The sequence below is a fragment of the Camarhynchus parvulus genome, chromosome 12 (assembly GCF_901933205.1).
Source record: "Camarhynchus parvulus chromosome 12, STF_HiC, whole genome shotgun sequence".
NCBI classification, from domain to species: domain Eukaryota; kingdom Metazoa; phylum Chordata; class Aves; order Passeriformes; family Thraupidae; genus Camarhynchus; species Camarhynchus parvulus.
Window position 1 is genome coordinate 10,959,312 of NC_044582.1, and position 24,721 is coordinate 10,984,032.

Sequence of the window (24,721 nt, forward strand, 5' to 3'; positions counted from 1 at the left end):
AGCAGGAGGGCTCTTGGCCAGCAGGGCGGTTCAGAGCCTACATTAAAGTTAAGCCTGTTGAGAACAGCTCTCACTGCAGTGATCTGTCACTTTGCCATTTGGTCTCCTTCCCTCTTCTATTGCTTTTTTGCTGAAATGCTTTCTGCGTATTGTCTCATGCTGTGGAGCACACATTTCTGTTCACTGTCCTCCCCTCAGACCACCTCAAGTTAGCTTGGCTGGGATCAGCAACCTCATTCATTTCATTCAGTAATTGCTGGGGCAAACAATTCCTTATTGATACACTGCCAAAGTTTTATTTCTCCCATATTTTGGAGCGTGTTGTCTCCCTGTCCCTCTTCCTCCTCGTTTAAACCACCCCCCAGGTTACACACCAGTGGGAATGGGGGTGAGGTGGGCAGTGTGGGCAGGGATCTGCCACCACCGCTGTGTGACTGAGAAAAGTGAAGTAAAGCCAGCTTGTGCTCTCACTGAGTATGCAGAACTGTGAGCACAGTCTGTCTCTGGTTGTGTTTCATGGGCTGGAGCTCTGCCCCACGAGGTACCAGTGGTGCCTTGTGTTGCCTTCAGTGTTCTGCACAGAGCCAGGAGCAGTCCCTGCTCTGTATCTAAGGCAGCTTTGTCCTACATTTTTGTATGAATAGTTTTCTGCTACCAAAGGTACCCTTATCCAAAATGCAAGAATGATGCAATCTTGAATTTCAGCCTTCACATGCTCTATCTGGCTGGCAGGACTCAATCTGATGTCCAGAAAAGTACTTTTAGAGAAGACAAATTCCTCAGTATCACCAAGGGCTGATTTATCCCCTTTTGGAGGACAGCAGGGCTCTGATGTTCCTATGAACCACCGGCCCGTGAGATGAGGCTCATACACGGGGTAGGAACTACGTGCCTGCAGCTGTGTGAGCTCAGGGACCGACGCCGCATGGCTCGCCGGCTGCTGGGGGCTCGGGCAGAGGCAGCGGGGGAGCACGGGGCGAGCCCCCACGGCCGGAGCCTCCCGTGCCGGGCGGGAGCGCTCGGGGGCCGCGCTGAGGGAGCGCCCGCCGCGGGCAGCGCTGCGCATGCGCGCAGCGGCGGGCACGGCCCGCGCCCCGCCATTCCCGCGGCCACCGCGCGGGGGCGGCAGAGCCCAAGGAAGGGCGGGACCCTCGCGCGCGGCCCCGCCCGGTCCCGGTCCCTGTTCCGGTCCCGGTCCTGCCCCGTGGCAGGGGCGCTACCAGCGGCTCACGGCACGGGCTGATGGCACGGTAAGGCCTGCGCCTCCCGCTCCCAGGTGTCCAGGACACCCGCCCTTCCCGCCCTGCTGAAACGGAGCTTCGCGTTTCAGAGGAAGGAGGAAACGCCTCTAGCCCTTTAAAAATACCTTTTTAACAAGGAAACCCTCTTAGCAGCACGCTGTGCACTGAACAGCCAACACCTGCGCTCTCTTCCTTAGGAGCCCAGACTGTGCAGGCCCAGATTCCCCATGTAACTCCCCCTTGCCACTGCAGCCCAAGAGTCTCGCTGTTCTCAGAAGCCATTCCCTCCCTGCAGCCAGCAGCTGCCTTGCTTGACAGCAGGAAGTCTCTGTATCACCGTAACTCCCACCATGGGAACAGCACATTCCTTCCTTCAAGCCTCCATAACCAGTGTTCAGTCAGTGCCATTCATTTTGAGAATTCAGTTCCTGCTCCCCTCCCCTCTCCACCCCAAAGGCATTCCATGAGTGTGATGGAGCTGTGATGTCAAGATGCAGCTCAGGAAAATGGTGCAGTGACAATTTGTAGGACAAAGGCAAGTGTATGTTCAGCAGGCAGTGGGACTACAGGGCACAGCAGTGCTCTTAAGTAGGAACACTTAAGAGTGGAAGGAAGGAGTTGTTTTGGAGTGGCTGCCCCAAAGTGCCGGTGATGGAAGTACAAGCCAGCTTTTGTTTAAAGAAAACTTAGAGCTCTTAGGAGAGCACACACTGCTATAGCCACATCTCAGACAACTGCAGCTAAACCTAAACCTCCAGAATAAAACTGCAGATTTTACCACTCAGGCCCTGACTCCACTGTCAAAAGAGAGAAGTTGAAATTTATTCTCACAAATGACAAGCAAACAACCAGATGCACTCAGGCTGCACAAGGGCACACATGGTCTTCAGTAAAAGTTTCATTTCCGGTATAAATCAGTAAAGCCATTTTTAAACAAAACCTACAGGTAAAGAGAAAATATCACATCTTAACAAAAAGGATTTATTGTGACTAAACAAAATGTACAATGTTTCCCAAATGACAGAGTGTTTTCAAGACTCTCTGAAGTCTGCAGGTCCATTGAGTAACTTGATCACTTCTTATTCTGCAGTTTGATCAAGCTACTTTTTGCCAGACTTCTTTATTCCACCACTGGCTGCCAAAAGAAACAACACAGCTGGTTAGGTGACTGACAGAGCTGAGCTCCAAATACAGTTCCTCATGAAGCTGAATCCCCCCGCCAGACAGCCTGCACAGCCCAGGTGCCCACTGGGGAATTTTTTCTGCATGTGTGACTCCTCCTGTGTGGTTCTGATCTCTCACCTTACTGTGAACAGTGATTTATTGAACATTAGAAATTAAGTTTCTCCTGGAACCAAATATGCCCCGTGATTCTACAATGGAAGTAAATATTCCAGCAGTTACTTTGTTTCTCCATTGATTATTTCTTATGCAGCAGGAGCAGTCTGGTCAAATCAATATCAAGGCTAAGGGAATAAAAACTTTGGTATCCCTACACCAAAGCCCCCAGCAGGGATGAAAGCTCTACAGAAGCAGGTACTGGAATTCCCTGCAGATTATTGAAGACACTAAAGTGAAAGAACACCAGGTATTGACACAGCAACAAGTGTGGCATTTGTTGTAAATGCTGTTTTTCTCCAGTTGTGTCAAGTGTGACCAGTGGGAAGGAAAGAGAACAGCAAGGCTGCACCAAGGCAGACTGCAAGGGCCGAGGGTCAGCAACAGACTCTGCATTGCAACTTGATTCCAACAGCATTGCCCTGCTAAGGCTCTTGCAAATAGGCTGACCCTGCCACAGCAACACAACAGTTGTTACCTGCTTTGGTAAGCATCACACAAGGGCCAGGTGACTGACACTGAGTCTAGACAAGGGCAGAGAAAGAACTCTGGAGAGATCTGTGAGCTCAAGCACCCTGCATAGAATGAGTTTAGGATGGCAAGGACACAACAGAGGCAGGCAGGGTGCACTCTTGAACCCCTCTGATGGGACTATGGCAAATGCTGGAGGAACAGAAGGCGAGTGCAAAGCCATGTGAGCGCTCTGTGACTGTCACTGTGACAGGGAATGGCCTCCATGGGCCACCAGGACACACCCTATGAACTCACTTCATGCCTCATGTATTTTACAGTCACTCAGGCAGAGGGATTGAAGCCAGACTGGCTTCCAGTCACTTTTTTATAATGAAGAAATTCATCCTCTCAAAGGACAAGCACTAGATTTTTTAAACTTGGAGGACTGTGGCAAAGCCAACAGGTAATACATCTGAAAAGAAGAGACTGGTGTGCTAAGAAAAGAGCAGAAATGTCCCTGCACATACCAGTGGAATAAGTCAGTGTGCCAGACACGGTGATTTGCCTGCTGAACCAGAACCTGCATCATTTGGGGATGAAAATGCATAGAAAAAAAAATAGCCTCTATTTGTTTCATATCATCTGTACCTGTCATCAACTTATTTATCTATGCCAAAAAACCCAGAGGCACCTGCCTTTTTATGTCTGCAAGCAAAACCATTAAATTTTTGAAGCCAGCAAGACCCCCATTTCTCCTGCCAGGATGGCACCTCACTTACCCAGGGGCCCTTTTCCAGCAGCTTTTGCTTTCATCTCCTCAAGTTTCTTTTGCTCCTCCTTCTGTTTTTGTTTGAATGCCAGATCCGTCTAAAGGAAAGAACAGCAGCATTTTTTAACATATCTTCCACAGAAAAATTCAAAAACAACTGAGAAGCAATGAAAAACAAATGTACTATTCCAGCAGCAACAAACACCTGACTGGACTGAGGCAGGATGGCTGAATAATGCTAAATATGCAGAACATTGCAAAACTATCACAAAGACCACAAACTGAACTTTAACTCTGTGTGTTTAGTCTTTCTGGAATTATTTCTCATTCTGAGATTATGATTCCTCTGACTGATAGATGTTTGCACTAACACCATTCATGAACATACCCTCAGTGACACATGAAGCCCAGCAAACAGGCACTAACAAAAACATTTAGGCTACAAAGAATGTAAACAAAGTAAGGCTGAAGTAAAAGCTTTTTTTTTTAAATCCTCCCACATATATGTCATTTTTGCTGGGTTTAATAAATTTGTATTAATTCCAAGCAATCTAATGAGACTGCTGGCAAATTGTGCAGGCAAGGCAGCTATTGAGCCTCCTTGCTGGATGAGCCTCCAAATCCAGGAGAAGTCAGACATACTCTGTCCCTTAGACAGACATTCTTCACAGACACCAAGCCTGAAAAGGACCCAGATTTTTAACTTGGCACTCAGGACTTTGGGGAAACTGAACTGAGGACCTTGACAACTGAGATTCCACAGATTCTTCACCAATCCAGTCTGTGGCTCATCTTTACAACTGCAAAGCTTTCCTCTTCTTTCATTAAAGCCTCCCTTGCTGCAATGTAACCGTATTACTTCCCCTACCTACCCCTCACAGAACAGAATATTCTGTTTCTCTCTCGAGGTTTTCCTGTCTCCTGTTGGCTACTGTGTCTTTCCTAGTAAATCAATCCCTCACATTTATCCACCTCTGTGGGGCTTTTCTTGCAATGTGTTGCTCCCAAGTGCTCACAGTATTGCAGAGCTGAGACAAAAATAAATATTACATCATTTGACACACAAATGTTTATAACTTGGATCCTTGTAAGTACTTTATTAATTCTACCATTTCTTTAACAATAAAGCTTATTTAGAAAGCTATGATTTTTTCCTTTTTCAAAGAGGTATTGTATTTGCCTTTTTCCAAACAATGGCACTTCATCCATCATGCACTATTCTCAGAAATAGCAGCTGACATCCATACTTAAATGTAAGAGTTCAGAGTATCTCTAACACGCAATTCACTAGTACATAATTTAATACATTCACTAGTACATAATTCATCCGAGCTACACAATAATCCAGGCTCCTGGGACCGCAGAGTGTGACCGTGAGTTCAGCTCGCAGTGTGATGCTTTGCTAAGGGCATTCCAAGCTGCTCCGGTAGCCAGCACTGCTGCACCCACCAGCATGGGGGAACACGGGGGGGATGTCGTCATGGCACCAGAGAAACACAGAATGCCTTGGGTTGGAAGGGATCTTAAAGATCATCTCGTTCCAAAGCCCTGCCACGGGCAGAGACACCTTCCACAAGCCCAGGTTACTCCAAGTTTCGTCCAACCCAAGACTTGCAGGGATGGGGCAGCCACAGCTTCTCTGGGCTGTGCCAAGGACCCACCACCCTCACACGCAAGAATATCTTCCTAATATCTAATCGAAACCGCCTCTCTTTGACTTCGAGCCCGTTCCCGCTCGTCCTGTCACTGCCTGCTCCTATAAATGTCAGCAGAACCCCCGGGCAGCCAGGCCCGCTGGCTCCCTCACGGCCGGGGCTCTCTCGCCGCCGCCGCCGCCGGGGCTCTCCCTCCGCCCTACCTCATCCAGGTCCTTCGTCTGCTTCTTCGGCTGCTTCAGCGGCTTCTTCTTGCCGCCTGCAAAGACAGAGGGGACAGTGAGGGCCGGGCGGGGCCGGGCGGGCGGCACCGGCGGCCCCGGGCCCGGCCTTACCCTCCCGGCCCGACATGGCTCCGCTCGCTCCGCCCGCTCCCGCCGCTCCCGCCGCTTCCGCCGCCGCTTCCGCCGCCGCCGCTTCCGCCGCCGGGCCGGGGCAGGTACGGGGCGCAGCGGGGCCGGGCCGGGGCCGGGGCCGGCCGGGAGGGGAGCGGCGGCTCGGCCGGGTCGGTGGAAGGGCCCCCGGGCAGGGACGGGGTCGGTGGTGCGGAGGAAGCCGGCGGCGGGATGCGGGGGCGCCTCGGCAGTGCCGGGTTGCGCTCGGCCCGGCGCGGGAGCGCTGCGGGAGGCGGGAGCCGGGCAGCGCAGTCCCGCTGGCCACCGGCTCTGTGCGTGCAGCAGCTTTTGGGAGTGTGTTTGTCAAAGACGGCAGGCAGAGGAAATGCTTCTTGCGAGGGAGGCAGGAGAGGAACCAGGCACGTAATGTCAGATTAAGCTGTCATAACTTTCTTGTGTCCTCTGAGCTCAGGCTGAGATCACGTTCATCACAGTCTGTGACTGTCTGCATAGAACTTCTTCTTCAAATCTCAACTTTCTCCCTCTTTTTCTTCTATTCTCCAGAACCTGAATATTAGGTTAAACTCTTCGGGAAGTAATGCGATTAAGAGAGGGGAGTTTTGCACTCTGGAACAGACAAAATTGAGCTGATGTTTATTGTGGCCTGCAGTGTAGAGTAGGTGTTCAACACTGCTGTTGACAGTAGATGTGTGAGTGATGCTGGCAGGAGAGAGAACTTCTTTCATTTCCATGTTCCTGTGGGTTTGATCTTACATGTTATGCATGTAAAACAACTGGTAAGATTTTCATAATGCCACTTGGTGTTATTATTAGTTGTTAGAACTAGTCAGCAGGGGAATGAACCTGTGGTGGTCAGAATTTTTCCAGCTGTTTCAGTACTTTTTTGTGGAGATGCCTGTATTAACCACCTAAAATTAACAAGGAAAGCTGTTTTAAATAAATTTTTAAACGATGCAGCAGCTATCAAGTGTTCTCAGTAATTCATGTTTTCATATTATATTACTCAAAATCTAATATAGTCATACTCAAATTTCATATAAAACCTGACTAAAAAGTTCTCCAGTTTCTAGTTTTTAGACTAATGTGCCTCAGTAGAATTTTAAGATGGTATTTAAAATCAGTAGACAATAAACCATAACTAGCAGCCTGCTTTTGCAGGGTAAGCAAGAATTTTAAGCTAATTTTAAAATGCAGCCCTGTGTGTTAGAATGCTGTGTGTTCACTGCCTGAGATTTTCCTATTCTTGTGGCTCATCCTGGTTTGTTATTTTGTAGACAGTCTCATGGGAATGCTTGTATTCAGTTCAGCACTTCTGAGTTTTCCCTCTGTCCTTTGTGTTTTTGTCTTTGTATCCTTCAACACTTCCTATATCTGTGCAATGTAAGATAAAGAGAATAATCAAGCCACACTTCTTTTTTTATCAAGATTTTGTCCCCTCTCTGCCTTTTTTCCTTTTCTGTTCTTTTGCAGAATTGTGAGTACCTACCTGAGGCACAAACCACGTTGTGCAGTCACTGCTCTGCTGAAGCACTGAATTTCTGAATTTCTCTGAAGTTACTCCTGCTGTTACTGGATCTGCACATGATCGCTGCTCACGCCGTGGGTGAATTAGTTATCAAGAAGCATGAAGCATGGTGGGAGTACTTCCTAAAAGAAAATCAGGAATCTGTGGCACAATTGCACTTTGTTGAAAATTGTGGAAAGTTCTCTAGGTGAGCAGTGGTGTAAAAGTAGCAATGGTTTAGCCATTCTTGAATTGATTAGTTTTGGCACGCGTGTAGTTGAAGAGCTACAAATCAGCCATATTTCAATAACGTCTCTTCTTCTCCTTGTAGCACTTTTATTTAGTAATTAAATTGAAGACATGGGGCCTATGAAATACAAATCAAGTGTGTCCTCAGTGTCCTGTGGTCTGCAGTATCACCATTCATTGATGAAGTGGAATCCCAAAGTGAATTTACACGTGGTGAGGACTTACTGCCCATCGGCGCCCAAGAGGCCCGAAGCCAAGTCTGCAGTGGAAATGGCCATGGGTCTCCTTCATCGGATCACAGAATCAGGGACTGCTATGGGGAAAAACTCCCTCCAAAAAGTGTCTGCAACATGCAGGAATTGGTGGGACAGATACGAAGAATTTGTTGGAATCAATGAAGTTCGAGAGGCTCAGGGAAAAGTGACGGAGGTAAAGATGGAGATAATGTGGAATTTTTAAAATGATGAATAGAGCTGTATGAAGCATAAGCACTGTCTGAGGCAGAAAAGGTTATCCAAGCAGAATTATGTCTTTCTCTGCTTTGGCTGTCTGTGCAGGTACTGTGAATGTATTCTAGGCTATGCATGTAGTAAATAGAGCTTATCCTCTGAATTGAAATGGAGTGTGTTTTATTTTGTTGGTTTTTTTCCTCCCTCCCACAAAAAAAAATATAATTAGCAATTTAGGTCTGTATGGTAGTAAGTCTCTAAAATAAATGCTCTTTCTTCTCAGGCAGAAAATGTCTTTATGATAGCTCGAGGGATAGTACGAGAGGCTCGTGAAAATGTAGAAGCCCAACAGATTAAACTGAAGGAAATTCGGGATCGCTTAGACAGGGTCTCTCGGGATGACACCCAGTATTTAGAACTGGCTACTCTGGAACACAGGTTGCTGCAGGTAATTTGTTGGTACTTAAGCACTGGTGAATGTGTTGAAAATTTGTGTGCTTTGCTTCCTTCACTAGTGATTGATTGTCTTTGTAGATGCAGTTCAGTTCTGAAGTGATCATAGTTAATTTCTTCAGGTACTTGTTTTACTTAGTCGTTATCAATGGTTTGATTCCCTGTGCAAATTTTGTATGTTAATGCTAAAGTAGAGTAGTAAATTTGGAGAATCAAACTGAAGATAATGAGCCTAGATAATTAATTGTTGTAGAGGTGACCTGTACATGAGTAGTTAAGAAAAAGTTTCCATCAATGAATTCTCCATGGGATGAGAGAAACTCTTTTCTGGCAAATCCATGGAAGTTCTCTCAGCTGCTTTCTGCTGGTGTCTGGAGAAGTTAACAGGGCTGAAACAGTGAACATTATGGGGAGTGAAAGACCTTGCTCACTCATGCCCATTTTCTATCATCATGTGTCAGATTCTCATGTACAGGATCTTCAGCTGTGATTCCTGATAACCTTTTCCATTTCTCAGACTTAGAATGATGCTTCATTGACTTAAGTAGGATTAATAAAGAAAATCCCACAGTCAAGGGAAAATTTCTGAAAATCCTGATAGATGTTCCCAATTTCCATTCCTTCACCTGCAGTGGAGTGTGGGGGTTGGTTTGGGGGTTTTTTCCCTTTAGTATAGACTTTATAGCTTCATATTATACCTTCTCTTTTCATCACTCTATTTCTTGCAGGAAGAGAAGAGGTACCGAGCTGCATATTTGAATGCAGAAGAATCTGAGAGAGAAAAGTTCTCTCTCTTCTCTGCAGCTGTCAGGGAAAGCCATGAGAAGGAACGCACAAGAGCTGAAAAAACAAAGAACTGGTCTATTATTGGCTCTGTGCTGGGAGCTGTTATAGGTGTTCTTGGTTCCACCTATGTCAATCGAGTACGGCTGCAAGAATTGAAAGTCTTGGTGCTTGAAGCACAGAAGGGCCCGGTAAATTTACAAGAAGCCATCAAAGAACAGGCCTCCAGCCATTACTTGCAGCAGAAAGATCTCAGTGATGTCATAGAAGACCTAAAAAAGGTGCTGCAAACAACAGCATCGAAGGGAGGGAAGGAAGGGGCTTTGTTAACTAGAGAAACCAGGAATGACTCCTTAAAAATAGATTCTCTTTTAATGCCTTTAAATGAGCAGCTAAACTACATTAAACAAGTCAGTTCGTGTCTGGGGAGTTTACAACAGCAGTTTAACAATCTGCAGGAAAGCATCACACAGGTGCTGTCGGAGCTGCAGAGTGTCAAACTCGCCATCCAGTCCCGACCTACGGAAAGAGTGATGCCAAGGCCTGCAGGGGAGGGCAAGGGCCAGGCTGCTGCTGTGAGAGACGTGATTCTGGAGTTGTGTGATACCGAGCGGAGACTGGAAACGCAAATCAAGAGAAGTTCTATTTACAGCACTGCACTGACATGTGCTATGTTTGCCATTACTCTGCCTGTACTCTATATCATCCTGAAAGGGAACTGATCCCTAATTAATTGCCACAACTTAGTCGATTAATAAAGGTGAACTTGCACTCTAAGTACCTGGAGTACAAGTCCAAATAAAGCTGCTGTAGTGTTTCTCATTATGCCTTCTCCTGTATATTTGAAATACTTGAAAAGCCTTTGTTCATTACTGCTGCAGTATCCATGTCAAGTCTGTCACACTGTGCTTTTTAACAAGCAAAGGAGATGCCACAGCTTGATCTGTTCATTTCATTCACTGTTTCACTCTTACTGTCTAATCTTGTGTATCAAAACAGCACCCAAAATGCCCCTCTCAGCCCCAGATTGCATCTGCAAGGCCCAAAATGGCCCCTTCAGACCCTGAGCTGTACCTCTGGTTGCTCCCAGTGTCCCACATCACCCCACAGTGGTCCCAGTTGTTCCCATCAGGCTCTAACTCACCCCAATGGGCCCCAGTTTGCATCCCCAATGGCCCCAGTAGCCCAGGACAAGCCCTGTAATGTAATCAGGTACATATCCTGGGTACCTGACCCCCAGATCCCTGCACCCAGCCCCAAGCCGCCCAGCAGCCCCCAGCTGCCTCCCAGACCCCTTGAGATTCTGGGGTTCAGGCACAATTATCGCTGGGACAGACAGGTTTTGGGGCCTGACCCAGGAACTGGTGTCCCTCCATCCCCACTGTTCCCCTCTCCCCCAGGTGTGGGCACAAGGAGGAGTCTTCTTCAGTAGCACAGTGCCAGAACTTAGCTGAGGTGAGTCCCCCAAATCCTGCATCCCCTCAGAGCCATCACTGTTCCCCTGTCACCGCCTTCTCCCTCAGGACACCATGAAGTCCTATTACATCTTCACCACCCCACACTGTGGCCACTACTGGACCAAGTGACAGAACCTCAAGATGGACATGGTACAACTGATGAAATATACAGTGATTTTCACTCTGGAGCTGGATTTGTGATTTCCTGTTCCAATTACTCCTTTGCTCATGTATAATTCTCTTATTTTGCTCTTTCTTTCTTCATAGTTTTGCCATTTGTTTGTTCAAAATCATTAGGAGTTATCTTAACAAACAGCTGGATGATGAATTTAAAATACATTGAAGGTACACATAGTAACCTTTTCTGAGGATGGTTTGTCATGAAGTATCCCAAACATTTCTGAAGCTTCAGCTCTTTGTTATTGATATCTACATGTCCCTTCAGGCAGGGGAAGAGGCAAAGGGTTCAGATACAGAGCTGTATTAAGTGTGATGGTGTTTATTCTGACAATATAAGCCAATTATGCTTTCTCTACAGCCTCCTTAACCCGTCATTCCCAAGGTATTTTGTGGTTTTAGTAATCATCTATGAAGCAATCACTTTCTTATCCTGCTAGTATCTCATTGGGACTTTCTCCAGGTTTGTTGTTTTGGGGTTTCTTCCTAATCCTGTCCTGCCTGGAAATTGAAATGCTACTCTACAGCAGGTGCTTTTAAACCAGTACATTAGCAGGGATAGACACAAACTACAAAATAATATTTGGAAAGAAGTGAAAGGTCCAGCTGCCTGTTTTTCCTGGAAGGACAAAAATTGGCTGATTGAGGCTAAACACTTGCCTGAGCAGTTAAACATCAGTATCTGTGTGTGGCCTCACACAAGGTTTCTGGTATGCTGAGATAAGAAATCATTTTCTCCCTGTGATGGCAGCAGATAGACAAATCCAGTGTGGAACTCCTGCTTCACAGGCACTTCTGTGGCACCTCTGCAGACAAAGGAGCAGTGTGCTCACTTCATGCTGTAATGCTTTTGTGCGAGCAACTCCCCTGTCTGGTACACACTGCTGTGGTGGGACTTTCTCCTGGTCTCAGAGAGTTTGAAGTTTTGATTGTAAGATCCTAAGACTGCAAGATCTTTGGGACAGGGACATATGTGGCACCAGCTTCATTTGGTATCACTGGGTGCTAATGACAGAATAAAGAAACAGTATTAGGAGTGATCTTTGATGACTCACTACCTGTAAGAGAGATGAAAGTGAAAAAGGTGGTTTTGGGAAGTGCCACTGCGGATTTATACATTGATTATTTGCAGTGTGAAGTCAGTAACAAATATTTGTCAGGGAAGCAGTTTGATCTGCTGGCTTCAGAACTGGGATAAAAATTCCCATACACTTATCTGTATCAAGAAGTGTGCATACAGATCAATAGCATTTTTGAAATCTATAATATTTCATTTTATCATTTCACAAATATTTTTACAGGCTGTATTTCTTGCAGGAGCTTGATGAAAATCAGACAACTGTGTAGTTAAAGGGGAAGGACTAGTACAATGGTTCTATTTGTAATTTGCCACACTAGTCACTGAAAATTTTGTTCTGGCTTGGGGTTTGGGGTATTTTTTCAGTTTAACTACATAAACTTGGCCCCCCTTACTATAACTGGCTGAATTTTTTATTTAACATCACTGAACATGTGGATTGTATATATCAGCATGGTTTTTAAATGCTGAAGGTTAGGCAGCTAAACTTGAAAGTCAGGGAGCACTCACTGAATTGTACTCGGTGGCATCAAAAACGAGCAGAGGTCTGAGGCTAAACTTGTGTACAATAAAATGAGAATTCAAAACCAAGGGCTATTTATTGCTCTAAAGAAATCTGCTTTTTACCCATTTAAAGAGAGTATTATGATAGTTTGTAGCTTTAACTCTATGTATAGTTACAGGAAGAAAAAGTCAGTCAAGAACTGGATGAACAGTCAAGGAACAGTAGCAAACAAATCTGTAATAAATGATTGTTTGAAATAACACCTGAAATTTGAGAAGAGCTGCAAGGTGTATGTATCAAGATGAAAATAACTGGTCATTTGTAGGAAGTTTTGAAGACTCAGGAACAGATCCTGTGTGCAGCTGGCAGAGCTCTGTGTTACAAGTAATTACCATGGCTCACTTAGTTCTGCTCTTCCTTGCTAAATCCTCCTATGTGAAGTGACAGCAGAATAATTTCAATTAGGGAAAAACCCTTGTAATTAACTGTGACTATATAATAATTAGGAGAGAAGATTTATGTATTCCCTCAATCCTGGATTAATCATCACTTCATTGTGGCAATAATCTAAGTGTGGAGCTTGGCACTGCACTGTATGTGCACCCCAAAGCCAGAAGGTGTGGCTGCAGCAGCGGCAGCTGTACCTGAGCTGGCTGAAGGCAATATCCAGGAAGATGCTAAAACATGGACTACATGTATAATACTATATGTATAATCTGTTTAGCACTTTGTGCTAAACCTTTGTCGTGGTAACACAGGCAGCAAATACAGGAGTTTGAACAAAACCAGCACAGCTGTGCAGGGGGTGTTTACCTGGGCATTCACCTCAGTTCAGGTACATTTGCAGCAGTGATTTACATGAGCACATGACATCTCAGTGCATGTTTCCTGATGATTCAGCCAGGACTAAGTGAATACTTTTTGCCTGTGCTCTTCAGGTCTATTCTAGTAAAACCAAAAAAAAAAAACAAAAAAAGAAAATTTCCCCCCCTGCAAAAAGAAACCCAACCAAGAAAACCACACACACCAACCTTCATTCTGTGTTCTGTTGCATACCTTTGGGTTATTAGAAAGGTTTATAATAGATAGCTGAGTTTCCATTTTGGACTGAGATCTCTCAGCAGATCCTTTCTTCAACGAGTAATTTCTGCTTGCTAAGGCCTTTTGAGACTTGAATTCTTACTCTGTGAGCAAAGACCTCTCTAGGCAGGATGGTTCAGCCAGCCCTGGGCCCCAGTGCTCATCCAAGGGGGATGGTGGCTGCAAAATCCTACACAGGACTGACCTGGATGCTTTGTGCAGGTCAGAAGAAGGCAGTGCTCATTCAGATTAGTTCCTCTGTCTGGCAGGACACAGAAGCTGAGTTAGGGAGAACCTGGTAAGAGCAACAGGAAGCCCTTTGATAGATATTAACTATAGAAAAATGGGTGGCAGTGGCCTGAGCTTGGCCCTTGCTAAGCTATTTTGGGTTCTTACTGCTCCTTGAGAAACCAGCAGTAACTCAAAAGCAAACAGCTTGTGGCTATGGAAATAACTTTGAATGAGGTCACTGCAGACTTCTAACAGTAGGTGCATTCTGAAGAGAAAAGTTGCCCTTCCTTCAACTCATGAAAGAACCAGAAAATGTTGCTCAAGAAGACAGGACAAAAGCAGTTAGATGTAGTGTAACAATCAGGATATATACATATATTTATTTATTACTACTTGGGTTTTGAACATTTTAGGATCCTGGCCGGAAGTTGCAGGTGCTCCTGTTGATTTCTTTGTATCTGTTTGTTTGGAAAAGACAGTTCCTTTCACAACATACCTTCTAAAAACAAATACTTCCCTCTTTGTGGAGCACAGGAGTGGTAGAGATGTCCTGTTTACCTCAGAAAAAGGTTTGAGATTTGCTGTAGGAATGAGGTTTGTGAGCCAGGAAAAGGCAGACAATGCAGGATTTGTCCATATTATATTTAGAACTGTATTTTATTGCCAGATTTTTGCTAGGGAGTTACATTCATGACCTCATAAAGCAAGGAGAAGTGAGATTTCTGGTGCTTGGCAGCTGGATAATCTGAGAAGGTCTGGGCTTAAACACAGCAGCAGAGCTCCAAGATAAAGGGATTGCCACGAGCATCCCAAGCTTGTTTTGCTCTGTTCTGCAGGGAGAAAGGCAAACCTATGCAAATAGGTGTGTGCTCAGAGTCTTGCTCTACCCCTGCCGGTTCTGGGGTGTTGGCTATTTTTTACTCAAAATCAGATCCTTAAACATCAACAGACTGCTGCCAGCAGATCTGTAGGTGCCCAAATGGCCATAACAAATACCTTAATGCTGTTTCTGAATGTTCTGACAACTGAAAGCTTGAAAGGAATGGAGTCAGATATGAAGTAGGGCAGATGTAGTTAACCTTCAGCTGGTCCCTGGATTACTGCTCTAAATACACTTTATTCCCAGAAGCTATAGACAGTATTCACATATCCCTTGTGACTTCCTTAACTTGTCTCATCCCCTGCTTGGAGGGGAGGAAGAGTAAGAAGGAAATCAAAAGGAGCATAAGCAGCTGCTTGCCTTGTGATTATCACAATAGTTACATAAGAAACTTAGCTAACCTGCTTAGAACCAGACATTAACAAGAGTTTTTACAGAAAAGAATCCTTTAGGGATTTAAATATACTAAAAACAACACAACAAAACAAACCTTCTGAACAAATGGAAATCAAAAATTGTTTTTATTTGTTCCTCAAAATGTTTGTTCTTTGTGTGACACCATTTTCAGCTGTATGTTTGAGAATTATCTTTTCCTCTAGGGTTTGATTGGTTTGGTTGGTTTTTTTTAAGAACTGAAAAATTTTTGTGCAGACTGATTACAACTCTTCCCAGGAGGGGGAATGGTTAATCCCACAGTGGTTTTACAACACCCCTGTCACTCAGAAGGGCTGTAAGAGGGGTGGGAGGGGGGCACTGTAACACCCCTAAAGTGCACAGAAGCTCTTCTTGCCCTGCTCCCAAGGCAGGCCCTATCTCCTGTCCCTGCACCAACCCTGCTGTGGGACAGAAGGAAAAGCCTCTCCTTTCAAATGTGCTCTCATAGGGTTTTTTGCTGTTTTTTAAGTGAAGCTTGCAGATGTTTTTTACCAGGCAGAAGGGGCTGCAGGTTGGGACTGGCTCTGGAGGAAAGGCACAAAGGGGATTAATGTTTTGAGTCAGGAATGGGCTGGAGCAAAGAAAAGTTAGGGGATTTTTTTTTTTTTTTTAGTGCTCTTAGTCACCAAAACTGGATTTTGGCAGATGCAATTTGAGTGCAGTTAAAATGTGTCTGATTAGTGAGATGATAATTCAGTGAGCTCTAAGCTAAAGAGGGATTCAGTGAGTGGGGTGTGGTAATAGGATGGCTTTTTGTGCGTTGGGAGAAGAACAAGTAAGGGATCATCTCCTCATGGAGCCCTCATGGATTCTGCACACAGCAGCCTCCAAGGACTCTAAAGCATAACCAAGGGCCAAGGAGCAAAGGTCCAGAGAGGCAGCCAACAGTTGCCTCTGAAATAATCCTCCCTTTGGGAGACCATGGTCATGCTGCCAGATCCTGGGGACTGTTCAGCATCTCTAAACTTTCAGACATTTTTTTTCCTTCATAAAATTTGGGGGCTGGGAGTAAGAGAGACTGATGTATTGTAACAAAGAGAGTAGATGTTTAATGACACTTCTGAACATGGGATTTGTACCAGCTATGTCCCTCTGAAATGTCAGAAATGAACGTGGGAGGAAAGCCCAATTCAGACTTTCAGAGCAGCATTATGCCTTCAGTGGAGATCTGTAGCTTCATCTGTAGCCAAAGGAGAAGTGATGGGCACCCCAGCATAAGGCAAATTCTGTACTTTGCACAACCCAGGCCAGTGCACTCTTCCTCAGTTTGCTTCTACCTACAGCTCCTGAATCACTTCACATCCTCAGAGACGTTTTCTTTCCTCCACACAGAATTTGTGGCTGGGTGCTTAAGGCATAACTCCATCTTTTGTCCGGGGTTTCCAAACATCTGGCAGTCAGCTCAGCAGGCAAATGACCAGTACTTACAGCCAGTCACTGCATGTAGAGCAAGTCAGTTGTTAGACTAACTGTATATTCACTGATCAACAACACAGCAGAGCACAGCACATCTGGGGAACACAGAAGTTACAGTGTGAGAGAGAAAAATGGGAGCATTAATTCTGTCCCTCTGTAGAACTGTTACTGACAGAACTCATCCCAATTCAGAGAGAGAATTTTATGCAGTCAGTTCTCAGTGGCAAGAAATGCCTTTGTCTCTTACACAGAGCACCAGCCTCTGCTCTGCCCATAACTGGAGCTTCCAGCTTCACAGGAACAAAAATCACAAAACCAGCAGTCAGTTTATATTACACATATCACTTCAGGCGCTTCTGCTTTATGGTGCTTTTGTCTCCACCGACTTCCAGCTAGAATGGTATGTCCTTCGCTGTTTTGCAACTAGAGATAACTGAGCTTTTGTCACATTCTTCAATCTCGCTCGTGTGCTGGTTCCCACACACGCTGCAAACTGGAGCTGGGCTGTGCCTAAGCCTGCCGGGGCTGTGTGTGTGGGGACAAGCTGGGTTCGCTGTCAGTTCTGCTCCCTGCGCCCGCTGCGCTCCCCACTCACCCGCACCTCCCGGCGGGGAGAGCCGAGCACAAAGGCTTGTCGAGCCTGACTGCAAAGTTACATTGCTACAAACGCAGAGAGGAGACAAATGCTGCTTTCAGAATACACAGCTTTAAGCCCAGCTCTCATCAGCGGCGCCGCGGACCCCTCTGGCGCAGCGCTGCGCGCTCGGACCGGCCGGCACCGCCGCTCGTTTTGGCGGCAACGTGCAGAACACTCTCTCTGCCCGGGCCCCGCTCGGTGCAGGCGGAGCTCGCCGTGCCGAGCGGCAGGAGCCCTCGGCTGGCCGTGCCCAGGGGCAGAAGCCTGGACTGGCCGTGCCCAGCGGAGGAGCCCTCGGCCGCCGCCGGCCCCCGGGATGGGGATCCCGGGCACGGCCCGGGGCGCGGAGGGGCCGCTGGCCACGCCCCCTGCCCGCGCCAGCCAATGGGGTCTCGCCGCCGGCCGCGTGCCGGAGGGGGGCAGCCGGATCCTGCGGGGGCGGGGCCGCTCTAGGGGCGGGGCCTCGAGGGGAGCGGACGGCTGCTATTGGAGGAGCGCGGCCGGGGGGCGGAGCGGCCGGCGGGTAGAGGGCGGGGCGGGCGCTCCGCGGCTCGGTGCGGGCAGCTCTCGGCGGCGGCGGCGGGAGCGGAGCGGGGCGGCCGCCCGGCAGGTGAGGGGCGGCGGGCACCGGGGCCGCGGGGAGGGGAGCGCGGGCTGCTGCAGCCGCCGCGCCCGGCCCGAGGCGGGGAAGCGCTGCCGGGGGTCAGCGGCCGGCGGCAGGTGCCGCCCGGGGGCCGCGCTTTGTCTCCGCGTGGGGGGATGGGCGCGGCCCCTCCGGAGCGGCGGCGCCTCCCGGGCGGGGCGAGGGGCTCCGGTGGGCCGGGAAACCCCCGCTCCGATCCGCCCCCGCGGCCGGCTCTGCGAGGAGCAGGGCGGGGGTCCCCGCGGCTCCGCGCCCCGGAGCAGCAGCAGGAGCGGGCGGCGGGGCTGGCGAGCCCCTCCGGCGGCGGTAGCGCTGCCGGGAGCGGGGAGCGGTGCGACCGGGCGAGCCCCCCGAGATCTGGGCACGGCTCGGTGGGAGGCGGCACCGCGCCGAGGGTCGGGCTGCCCGGGCGGCCGCGCTGGAGCAGCTGCCCGGCCCTGGCCCCGCTCCGTGGAGCGCGCTGACCGGGCAGTTCCTGCTGTCTGTCTGGAGATCTCGTTCTCCACCTTGAACACATTCCTTTTGAAAGAGTTTGCAGCAAGTGTTTGGGCCCCTCTGAGCAGGTGTGTTTTGTGTTCCAGGAGTTGCAATTTGAGATCTTTATTTTCTTAAATCTAAACTTTCTGTGGCTGCTGCTTTATCTCAGGGCAGCAGTCTGGAACAGGAGTAGTCCTGGGAGAGTATCTGGAGCGCTGCTGTGGTTACAAAGAGGAAGGGGCTTACAACCCTGAGTGTTGTAAAACAGCGGGGTCAGTATTTTACTTAAACAAGTGCTCTATTCTGTGTGAGGCTGAATGTGATCTGCTCATTTTTGACCTCACTTTTTGAACAGGGATCACAGAAGTGTTCTGCCTTGTGTATGAAATGCAGAAATCGATTACTTTTATTAATGATGTGTCTGTGACGTCAGGGGGCTAAGCCAGTGATGGAAGCATTCACCCTGATTCAGGGGGAAGCTGATGCACTGAGATGTTTTGCTGCGTGGTTTTGCATTGTAATGGGGAAATTGGTGTTTCCCCTTGCTACAAATGGGGCATGGAATTTCACAGATTTTAACAGGGTCACTTTGAGAGGCCAGCAAAGCCTAGCAGACTCACAGGAGAAGAGAGCAAACAAGTTATGGATTGAGAAGAATCTGGCAGGGAGGGTGACTTGTAGGCAGTTTGGTGCTGAGCAGACTATTTCCATGCACATCCACACCTGTGTGCAGCTGAACTGGAATCTGCAAGCCAGGGACTTGCCCTGAACTGAGATTTGGCCAGAACGCATTTACTATAGCATGGTCATATATATGGAATTTTCTCTTTAAATTTCTTCCTAACATGTGAAAAGAGTTAGGTTAGTAATACGATTAGCAATATTTAATAAGATTAAAATCACCAGCATAACTCTTGAGAAAGGTGGGTGCAGACTGTCAGCAGTTGACACTTTTAATCTCTACTTTCTCCCATGTGAGTGCTGTAAAGAGTTCAGGCTCCAAGACTCTGCTTGCTTTTCAGAACAGAAAAATTCTGCCCTCGCCTGCTGACAGCTCAGGTATTGCCTTACCTTTCATGTCCACCAACAGCATCATATTCCCAGCGGGGCCACGGGATGTTCCCATATAAGGGCAGAGGGAATAGCTGACAGAGGCTGTAATGAGTGTGCAGAGCTGTTCCCTTCAGTGCCAGTCTTTGTGTGAAGCGGGGTTGTTGCTGGAGTGTTGCTGTTGCTGGCACGCTTGGGCTTTCCTGGCAATGCCAGCAGAGCCTGCAAGGACTAAACCAGCCTGAAAAGTATCTGTTGCTGCCGAAGGTGGCCCCGTGAGCCTGGAGAGAGGCTGCCTGCCAAATTAAGCAGTGCCAGTTGTACGTTGGGTGTGCTCTGAAGGAAAAAGCACCCACCCAGGTTGCCTGTGTGGGGTGTGTGCTATCCAGCACTGTCCAACAGAAGACAAAAGTAATGGCACTTTCTGTCTTCCACTGTTGCTGTTTGCTTTCTGGAGTGTTCCTGTGGCCAGCAGTGATGGGTGCAGGGAAGCATGGTATCTTTTTCAGTGTAAATTTCAGTGTCAGCTGGAGAGGGAAAGCAACAGACGAGGACAACTTCAGAAGAAGATGAAGCAGCCACTCCCCAGAAATGCTTGAGATTTTTTTCTGGTAAAAGCTTTACTGCTGAATTGGGTAGTGTACATTATTTCTCTTCTGTCATCTTCTTCTCTGTCTCAGTCCTTCCTGCTGCCTGTCAAAGCAAACTCACAAGGAAATCAGCTTCTTCTCCTCACTGACAGCCTCTCCGTCTGTTCTGTTTTCGTTTGTAGCTGTTGTTTTTTTTTCTCCTGAAACTTCAAATTGTTTGTTGTAGGCAAGTTCTGAGCTGAACCCTCCCAATCTTGCATAAGGGCATCTTGGAGGAAGATGATAGGACTTTGATTCGTCCCAGCTTGGAGGCTGTGCAGGGTGGTAGCAGTCAGAGGAGGCATGAGCCTGCCTGCTTCCTTGTAAGAATTAGCCCTCTAGATACAAGCTAGTTTCAGGAAGCAGGGCTTGGACTGGTGCCCTTTTTGCTCACCTGGGTCTTCAGTGAAACGTCTTTGTGCTCTGCATGATGGGATCTGGTGTGTTCTACTGACTCTCCTTTGCATTCCCTATAATCTGTTAAAGCCCTGGATTTGATTTGCATTTATTTGTGGTTCTTGTGAGTATCTGATTGCAGGATTACTGTATCTGAAAGGATTCATCTTCTGCTGTTCATGAAAACCACAGGAGGGCTGCTTTTGCCTTTATGGGAATGTGCCAGCTGCTCTTTCATTGTGCTGGTATCATTTTCCCTGTCCTGTTACTGGAGGCGTCTTTGATGACCTGATGGTTGTGATGATGTCTTTAGAGAAAATCTATATTGATCATTATTTGAGCTTTGTCTGGTTTCATCTCAGTGCTGGAAGACAATTCCTATAAATTCTTGCATGTGTTTTTCAGAAACAAGTGATTGAGGCAGTGGGAGCACGTGCACAGTCTCGTGACACGATACCGCTGTTCTGCAAGGCAGAGTAGATGCTTCATTTAATTGGGAAACAGTAAACTCATGTGTTGCACTGTCCTTACTCCAGCACAGTGGTGAAAGCCAAAGGACCTTTCCTGGTGGCACACTGAATCTGGGAGACTCTCTAAAATCATCATGGAGGGGGTTTTGCTACCTGCATTTTTCTCTGGCACTGTGAAGAATCAGCCTGCGTGCTGTGGTTTGCCACAGTGATAACTGAGATGCTCCCCTGCTTAATCAACTGGCTGGGGTTGTAGTTGCTGGAGCTCAGACTTGCAGAGCTGCAAAGGTGCAAAAACACGAAGGAGGATGTTCCAACCTGTACCAACATGCAGCCCTGACTAATGGGAGAACCACAGTGCTTTGGTATGAGCTCTCTAAGGCTCTCCCTCCTCTCCCCAACTGCTGAAGTAATAAATGCTGAGGGCTTGTTTTCACTGCTAATAATTTTTTTTAAGCCAAGTAGTAACTAAGACATCTGAGCTATTCTGAGGTTCCAGGAAACAATTTAGGTATTCTTTTCATTAACTAGAAGTAAGTGCTGCCTCCCAATGCTTGTGAGGGAAAGAAAAAAGAAGAAACAAATGGTTTCAGTTTAGGTAAATTTTTTTGTTGTTGGTTTGTTTTGCTTTGGATTTTTTGCCCCTTTTTATTTTTTTTTAGTTTTGTTATTGAAACAATTTTTAAATAGTTTCTAATATCCTGAATTTAATTTTAGACCTTCAAGTCCTGCCTCCCAATCTCAAGAAAGAAAAAGAGGGGAAAAGGAAGCAGAAAAGAAATTTGTGGTAGCATGATCTCATTTTAGATGTTGATCAAAATGTGAAATGAATCTTCTAATGAAACAGATCCTAAGGAAATTTCCAGATGCCAGACTTTAATTGAATGGGAACTTTAGTGATGTGCTTGCAGTATAAAAACTGCAAACACTGTTAGGATCACTTCTTCTGTGCCTGGTAAATGTGTGAGATTCTCCTTTGCTTTTGGCTCTGAAGTTTAACTGTGGAACAGCCTGGAACTGTTGAGTTTCCCCAGCCTCTGCTCTGCACCAGCGCTGCTGCTCTCAAAATTCTTGCAACTTCATAGCTACTCCCTTTTAGAAAATGATAATTCATTTCCCTTCTTGAAGTATCTGAACACTGTAATTTTATCTTGCTACTTGTATCTATTCCTGGTCTATCTCATGTGGGAAGTGTCTTGTCCCTGTGTCACAGGCTGTAAGGGGATTGATCTTTGCTTCTCGTGGTGGTTTAGCTAGGCTGCTTCTGTACTGGGGACTGGAGTTTAGGAATTGTGTCACCACTTGCTCCAGATACCCACACAGAATCTGTGGTGAGCCTTTGGGATACACAGCTGTAAGGTATTCACTGAATGGTTTGCTGTTGCTTTGTATCTGCAGGTGCAGACAATTTCAAGTCATCACCATTCTCCCTCTCTTTGCACTTTTCCTTAATTCTGAAATTAAAGGCAGCGCTTCTGGGTTTCAGTGAAAAAAACCATGTGTGTCAGCTTATCTCAGCATAATGTGGTATTGAGTCTCAATGATGGGGTTCATCCTGCTGCTGAAGTTACTCCAGGGAGAATGCAGTCCTTGTGTCCCACCCCTCCCTGCAGCTCTGCTGTGGCAGGAGGGTGGCTGTGCCTGGAACTGTGCAGGTGGAGGAAGCTGATTGTGTTCAAGCATTTATGTTGATGAAACTTGTTTTCTGACTAAATTGCATGTCATTCTATAAATAGAATGGGTATGTTTGACATCTTACCCTGTTATAATAATTCTCAAAATTACTACATAGAAGTAGTGTTTCCAGCTGAGGGTTTCTGCCCATGTATGTAATTTCAAAATAATTTTTGTTTCAATCTCTGCTTTTTTAGCTTTCCTGCACTGCACCATTTCCCAGTTTGGTTAAGTGGCTTCCCTGCTCTTTGTGTACAGTTACATTAAGAACTGGAGTGCCACCTGTCTCCCCCCCCTGATCCTGACTCCTGGAGGTTGTGTGCTCTTGAAATCTCTCTGTGCTTACAAGTGCCCATGCCCTCATCCTCCTGTGTGAGACACTGCAGAATTTTTGGGTTCTCTACTTTCCATAAAGAAATGCCAACCTCTGTGGACAGCTGGCCAAGCAAATGCTTGAGAAAATGCTCCTGGCATTGCTTGCTGGGTGTTCTGCTCAGCTGGAAGTCCTTCAGACAAAAAATATTTGAAGCAGAGGAACCATGGCTTCAGAGATGGTCCTGCCAGACCAGGCTTTGTCAGAAATAATGTCCTCACTGAAGCTGTTGTAGGGTTTTGGACAGCTTGGAGTTAGTTAATGTCCTGAAGTAAGTCTCTCTTTGGTACTTTCAGCCTCGATCCCAAGATTTCTTTGCATCGAACCTTCTTAAAATGCTGGAGAGAGTGATTGTGTTAGTTAATTATGAAATTATCATATGTGAGAGCATTTTGGTAACATGCGTGATGAGAATTTTGATCATCTGTTTGCTGTCTTCCACACACCAGAGTCATAAGCTTTTCTCACCTGTCTTCTACTGTCTCCTAGTATAGCCAAAAGTTGTATGTGCTAGAGAGCTCAAGTGCAGAAGCAGTTCCTGGACTTTTGAATTGCACTGACATCAATATTTTGATCTTTATTTGCTTCCTGCTTGACTTTTTGCATATAGATTGCAGTCTACTACTGAATGATTCTACCCCAGAGAATGGTAAAGCTGATCTGCAACTGAATTAATTGCATGAGATCTCTGTGTGCCACTGTGGGAAATGAAGAAGTACCAACCAGGGGCTTGCTTTATTTGCCAGATCATTTCAGCATTTTGATAGAAATTGATGAAATGAGGCTGCAGAAAGGCTGAAGTACCTGGGGAGACTACAGCCTTTTTGAATTTATGTTCTGATCCTTAGCTGAAACGTATTTTGAATTGCATTTCATGTCAACCTGATACTTGAGAGAGATTTAAGACAAAGATTGGAAGGGCTTTTTGCTGTTTGTCCTGCATGGCAGTGCAGTTTTCTCCTGGCTGTGATGGAGAGGTGTGGTTCCCTTGTGTGACTGTGCCTTCTGAGGCACTGCTGTGTCTCTAACGGGTAACACTGACTCGTACTGTTTATTTCCTCCTTTGATCTAAATTTTTCCCTCTCTTATGCGGATTTGTAACCAGAAACTGTTCTCCAGATGTGTGACAGCCAACAGAGGTGCATGTGCAATTTCAGAATGGCCCTGGGTGATTGCTACCAGCTTGTCCTCTTGGCAGCAGAGGCAGAATTGGAATTGGCAGGAAGGCAGAGCAGCCCCTGAGGCTCTGCCATCCTGGAGTGACTCGATGTGCTGAGCTCCTTGGCCTCAGTCACAGGCAGCTGCAGCCCCAGAGCTGGAGTGGCTGCTTGTGCTTTGTGCCCAGCACTGCTGAGATGATGCAGAGCTAAAGAAAAAGGAGTGGTGGGGCAGAGCAGCTGCCATACAAATGCTGCTCTTGCTCTCTGTACTGCCCAGAGGGCAGCTACCTGCAGGATGACCTCCCATAGCAGCACAGATGGGCAGTAGGGACTGTGCTGCTGGCATTGTGGCCATGTAAGCAGCTGCACAGGACCAGATGAAAGAGCCATTTAGCCTGTTTTGCTTTCTCTGGGCTTGGGACAGTCAAGTCTCTGTCCTCACAGTGCCCAAGTCACCATGGCCCCTTCCTTCTCCACACTGAACTGGTCTGCAGGGGAGGTGAAAGCCTGTGTCAGTAGCCTCAGTAACAAGCTCAGCAGAGTGCCACAAATATAAAGGCTTCTGACAATCATGCCTTCTTGCTAATTATGTTTTTTAGTTATTTCTGTATGTTGTAGTGTCAGTACTGTGGATACTTGAGCTTTGCGAATGCATTTTCTGGGCATAGAACACAGGCAGCTCCCTGTCATTGATGATCTTGCA

The 24,721-nt window shown here is 46.9% G+C and overlaps 2 protein-coding genes and 1 long non-coding RNA gene across 4 annotated transcripts in view; 2 read left to right on the plus strand and 1 right to left on the minus strand.

Moving 5' to 3' along the window:
* Positions 1–1,179: 1,179 nt before the first annotated feature.
* CCDC51 (coiled-coil domain containing 51) lies at positions 1,180–10,051 on the plus strand. Its single transcript, XM_030957022.1, has 5 exons — positions 1,180–1,250; positions 7,283–7,524; positions 7,648–7,994; positions 8,298–8,462; positions 9,196–10,051. The coding sequence occupies exons 3-5, from the start codon at positions 7,677–7,679 to the stop codon at positions 9,970–9,972; spliced, it is 1,260 nt and encodes a 419-aa protein (XP_030812882.1). The 5' UTR covers positions 1,180–1,250; positions 7,283–7,524; positions 7,648–7,676; the 3' UTR covers positions 9,973–10,051.
* On the minus strand, positions 2,034–5,843 carry LOC115908454. Its single transcript, XR_004061110.1, has 4 exons — positions 5,792–5,843; positions 5,660–5,715; positions 3,812–3,899; positions 2,034–2,376 (listed from the first exon to the last, which is right to left on the minus strand). It is a non-coding gene; the product is annotated as an uncharacterized LOC115908454 (long non-coding RNA).
* Positions 10,052–17,703: 7,652 nt separating the features above from the next.
* The window catches only part of PLXNB1 (plexin B1), a 73,626-nt gene continuing 66,608 nt past the window's right edge, over positions 17,704–24,721 (plus strand). For both annotated transcript variants that reach the window (XM_030956508.1, XM_030956509.1), the window contains exon 1: positions 17,704–17,756. The gene's annotated coding sequence lies outside the window, so the exon portion shown is untranslated. The remainder of the gene's footprint in view (positions 17,757–24,721) is intronic.

Bases quoted from the DNA above. Each gene is read 5' to 3' on its own strand.
- CCDC51 (XM_030957022.1), top strand. From the start codon at position 7,677: ATGGGGCCTATGAAATACAAATCAAGTGTGTCCTCAGTGTCCTGTGGT. The intron at 7,995-8,297 runs GTAAAGATGGAG...CTTTCTTCTCAG, and splicing joins CTCAGGGAAAAGTGACGGAG to GCAGAAAATGTCTTTATGAT. The intron at 8,463-9,195 runs GTAATTTGTTGG...TATTTCTTGCAG, and splicing joins TGGAACACAGGTTGCTGCAG to GAAGAGAAGAGGTACCGAGC.